The sequence below is a fragment of the Penaeus monodon genome, chromosome 3 (assembly GCF_015228065.2).
Source record: "Penaeus monodon isolate SGIC_2016 chromosome 3, NSTDA_Pmon_1, whole genome shotgun sequence".
Lineage (NCBI taxonomy): Eukaryota > Metazoa > Arthropoda > Malacostraca > Decapoda > Penaeidae > Penaeus > Penaeus monodon.
This window is the reverse complement of record NC_051388.1, coordinates 36,533,458-36,538,457: the sequence shown is the minus strand read 5'-3', so window position 1 is coordinate 36,538,457 and position 5,000 is coordinate 36,533,458. Positions and strand designations below refer to the sequence as shown.

Sequence of the window (5,000 nt, the reverse complement as noted above, 5' to 3'; positions counted from 1 at the left end):
CGCAAGCCAGGAGAGGAAGTATCCTCTGTAAGCGACTTAAAACCCTTGAATGTTACAGTATACTTCCCTCAGCGTCTGATGTCTTCTTTTACTTTTGATGTTGAGGTGGCTGTAGAACTCGACCTTTAAGGAGCATCGTGGCAAGATCTCTGATAGTGCTCCACCTGCAGTTCTCGAAACTTTCACCAGACTGGTAAGTAGCCTGATTGCAAAGGAGAAGATCTACAACGGGAACACAGCAAAGAAAAGGCAAACGAAAATCTTCCGTCCGCTCTTACATTAGGTCAACCCCCTCCCCGATTGCCAGATTGTGTGTCATTATTTATTTATTTATTTTCAGTATTTCTGGTATGTGTGTGTGGAGGGGGTTATAAGTTTATAAGTATTTCCTTGTGTATACTTTTTTATGCTTCCCATTTTTTTTATTGCCGCGGTGTTCGTTTTGAATTACAGTACTTCCTTTTTCTATTTCCCTTCCCTGGGTTCTTTCCTTTCATCTTTATGTCTAATCTTGACTTCGGTGTTTTTTACTACGTCCTCTCGTTCTTCTTGTGCTCAAAATCATAAAGTCATCTTTATCTAACGTCACCCTTCCTGTAACACAACTGAACAGCATAATCATTTCCTTCTTCCATTCAAAGTTCTAAGTCGTATTTTATGTCGTCTATCCTCGTAGTTCACATCTCTTAGAGGAGGTGCCCATCATGTGGCTGCTCTTTGAACTGTTTTCAATTTATCTATATCCTTTAAGTTTTGACTCCATACCCTGCACTGTACTCTAGACCGCCTTATGATGGCTATAATGATCTTTACCGTATCTTCGTTTACATACATGAATGCCTTCTTCATGTTGGCAATCAGCCCTAGCATTTTATAGACCTTTTCATTTATAAGATCATTTGGAATTTTCTTGGTTATGATTACAAGATCTTTTTCCTTCCTGCTTTGTTTAATATCTAACTTATATTGGTATAGAGGTCGATTTTTACTTTCCTCAGTCCTGTGTACATAGTGTTTATTAGTGTTGAATTCCATTTCCCAGTAGAATTTCACATGAATAAGATCTCTATGTCCCTTTGGGCGCACTGGAGAAGACGTCGTTTATTTTTGTTTGTGTGTGTGATTTTTGACCCAAAATCCTTGATGAAAACAGTAAACATTATCGGCGCCAAGACCGATCCAAGAGGTGCTCCGCTAGTTAATCTCCATGTAGAGAGTTTCCTTCTAATTAATGTGCTCATTTTTCTTTCATGCAGGAAGTCTTTCGTCCATTCAAGGAGTTTGCCTTTCACTCCACCAAAGAGTTCCAGTTTCTATAATTGTCCTCGATGTGATAGCTTATCAAACACCTTTTAAAGTCTAGGTCAGGGTTTCCTAAACTTTTTAGACCGCTGACCTCTTTATGATGGTTTCTCATTGACTCATCGGCGTGTACAAAAATGAACTTGAAAATAAAGCTAAGGCTAAGCTAAAATGTTTCAAAATAGCACAAGGAATATGCTAATGATGAACAAAATAGTATTTTTTTAAAGCTATATATATATATATATAATATATATATATATATATATATATATATATATATATATATATATATATTTGTGTGTGTGTGTGTGTGTGTGTGTGTGTGTGTGTGTGTGTGTGTGTTAATTTATCCATGTAGAAACAGCTATTATTATAACGGTCCATTGTTTTGTAATTCCAAATGTTATTCCAATGTTATTTTCATTATGTTTCACTAAACAATATATAGAATAAATAGGTTATAAAAAATTAATTTATACAAATTAGAAACATGGATCAGCAGGCTATATTTCAGGTATTCTTATTTCCTACGAAAATTGACATTCGTATGTCTTATACGAATGTCAACTTTCGACTGTGCGTACGTGTGTGTGTAAAAGAGAGAATGGGAGAGAGAGAGAATATAACAACGAAGGGAAGAAAAAGAGAAAACACACAATTATACCGAAGGCCTTTTCTATATGTTTATGAAGCAATATAGCGATAAGGTGAATGAATGTTTGCTCACACCTGAAGATCAGCCTATTTTCTTATCCTGTATCATGATTTTTAAGATCTTCATAAGTTGCTATTAAATATTTAACCACGCGGCAGTATATTTTCATGGTCCCTAAAAGTCATTAAGTTTAACAAGAAATCATCGATAACCTACGCACATTAATTTCCAGAAGACACGTGTGATTGCGCATGTGTATCGCAATAACTATTTACTAAATATAAAGGAATAACGAAAATTTAATTAATTCCACCAAACTTCATTTAGCAGTGAATATTAATAACACCTTTCGTAACAATCAAATTATTTGACTTTTTCTATCCTCTCATAAAAAAAAACATGGATGGTTGATAATTATCACTTTCATTAAAAGTACTTTTAGTATAATAATACATACAAGCTTATAAGAATATTATTAATACGGCCAAAGCGTTTGGATAATACCAGGAACCATTTTGCCCTGTTTTGCCTTTTGGTCTTTTTTTCCCCTTTACCTTTTGCCCTGTTTTGCCTTTTGGTCTTTTTCTCCCTTTACCTTTTGCCCTGTTTTGCCTTTTGGTCTTTTTCTCCCTTTACCTTTTGCCCTTAGTTCAAACCTTCACCTTTTCTGGCCCCCTCACAGGCTGGGCATCGACGTGGGCGACCTCCGGCGGGCGCGGGCGGAGGCCGAGCGGCGCCCCGAGAGGTTCCCGCGCTGGTTCCTCCGCCGCTTCGCCTTCGCCGGCGAGTCCACCTGCTCGGACTTCGCCACGCAGCGCGGGGGGCGCCAGAGGGTCCTGTCCTTCTGCTACTTCACCTACAGGGGGTTGACTCTGCCTGGTAAGCTGTGACTTGGTGTTATTCAACCAGTAGTATTGCTTACGTATCATTAGGCAATATAATGGATATGATAATAATTTTTACTTACAGTAGCAATTATATTGAACATGAACAATGCACTCATTAATTGCAATTAAAAGACTGCAAACTAATTGCCAATAATAAAGAAGTATTTTATACGATATATGTGATGATGTAGCGATATGCAAGCAAGATTGACTGTCGATCCTTGGTACAAGGTCCAAACTGCCACCACCTGGTTAATTCGTCCGGGAACGCAAGGTATTTGTTCTTAAAGAAAGAGGCATGTTGAAGGGTGTGAATGAAGCGATAGGAAGCAAGTGTAAGTGTATAGAAGTTACCAAGGCTCAAGGGTCAACACTGGTTAGCGTGGTTACGTCCGAGATGGAGTGCGTGTCGACCTGAAGTCGATAGAAATCAGATTTAAGGATTTGAACTCGTGCAGTTTAGATAATCCCATGGGTTATATGCCAAGATTCAAACCGGGGGCTCCCTTCTTGTGTTCCCTTAAATTCTCCCTTATACTTTACATTCTATATAAAGGCAGAGTCAGGCAGGAATACTGGCGTTTCCGAATTAACTCCTAAGGTTATTTAGACAAACTGGAGGGGATGCATGATGGGGTCTAAAAGTATTCAATACATTTTTACAAAAAGTTTATTTAAATAAAACAGGTAGAAGTAAACAGGTAAAATATATTTAAACACTAAAATGCGAAAAGAATTAAGACAAGAACATAAAAAATCACTGGTTAAAACACAAAACACTCACGAGATTAAAAAAAATAAATAAAAAAATAAAATATTCGTAAAAAGAGAGCACATCACCCTATCAAGATTCAGAGAAAAAAGTTAAAAATGCCACCTTATCGCCTATAGCTCGTACTCTTACGACCAGGAACCCATCACGACTGCAGCCTCACGACCAAAATGCTCTCCCCTCCCTGACCTGGCTGCCCCGGCTTATGTATATACACCTCCCCAAAAGTAGAATGATAATAAGAGGGGAATCTCGGGTGCAACCCAGGTGAAGGGGGCATTCCTCTCTAAAGAGGGCGGTGTCTTCCCCCTTTCCCCCTTGTTTAAAAAGGCCAAGTTGTAAAACCTGCCATAAAAAGTAGTGTAGTTTAGCTAAAATGACATGATAAAAGAAAAAAAAACTATATAGCCCCAGACATCATAATGTGCTCTCCAATGCAGATGGATAAAAAAGAATAGGTGGATAAAAAAAATAATCAACTAATTAAAGACAAGGAAATATACATAAAAAATAGCAAAGCCGACCATAAAAACATCTCTCGCCCCCGTCTTCCTGGACCCGAATACAGTCATTGACGGCCACATGTTTGCAAGCGGAAGGGGTAACTCTTCCATTCTATGGTACCGTCTGATGGGTTGAGATTCACTACAATGTCACTTTACTTATATCAACAAACAGGCGAAACACATTAATAAACCGTGATTAAACCCACTGAACAGGAAGCAAAGAACAGAGGAAATACATGAGTTTCGCCTACATGAACGCCAGAGATATCAAGAGAATCTACCCCGGCTGGCTGATGAGGATCTACCACAGCGTGACCGCCGAGGACCTGCTTGGCACCGAGGGGCTGTGCCGCGTCTACTGCGACCACCCGCACGTCGACCTGTGTCCGGCACATGACCTCCCCGGCGTGGGTGGGTAACGTCCTTGGTTTAGGTAATGCTTATGATGGTGATGATAATAATGATGATGGTAGTTTCAACGATAATAAAGGCGATAGCAATTATTATGACAATAGCAGCAATAGTAACATTATTTTAATAATGATAACGATGATCTTGATAATAATGTCTTCAGACCAACGTCTTTTCTTTCATAGATATGATGATAATAGTCTTAAATCGAAGGTATATTATTATCCCGAAATCACATCCAAAAATACATAAAAATATTTTGTCTTCCAGGAAATTTGTTGAAAAGAGGTGTGTATGGCAGGCTCTGGCGTTACACTCCCATGGGAGACTCAACTGTTGCAGCATTTCATTGTCGGGATATTGACAGGTAGGTGTGAAATGTATATACAAGTAAATAAATACCATCCACATTTTAGTTACTTTGCTTAATGACATTCACACTGGAGGTGATGTATCTAGCCTTA

At 38.5% G+C, this 5,000-nt stretch overlaps 1 protein-coding gene across 1 annotated transcript in view; it reads left to right on the top strand.

The window, feature by feature from the left end:
* LOC119594421 overlaps positions 1-5,000 on the top strand; it is a 13,357-nt gene that overhangs the window by 6,655 nt on the left and 1,702 nt on the right. The window contains exons 3-5 of the mRNA XM_037943485.1: positions 2,643-2,839; positions 4,339-4,536; positions 4,807-4,903. Of these exons, the coding sequence (XP_037799413.1) occupies positions 2,643-2,839; positions 4,339-4,536; positions 4,807-4,903 (492 nt within the window). The remainder of the gene's footprint in view (positions 1-2,642; positions 2,840-4,338; positions 4,537-4,806; positions 4,904-5,000) is intronic.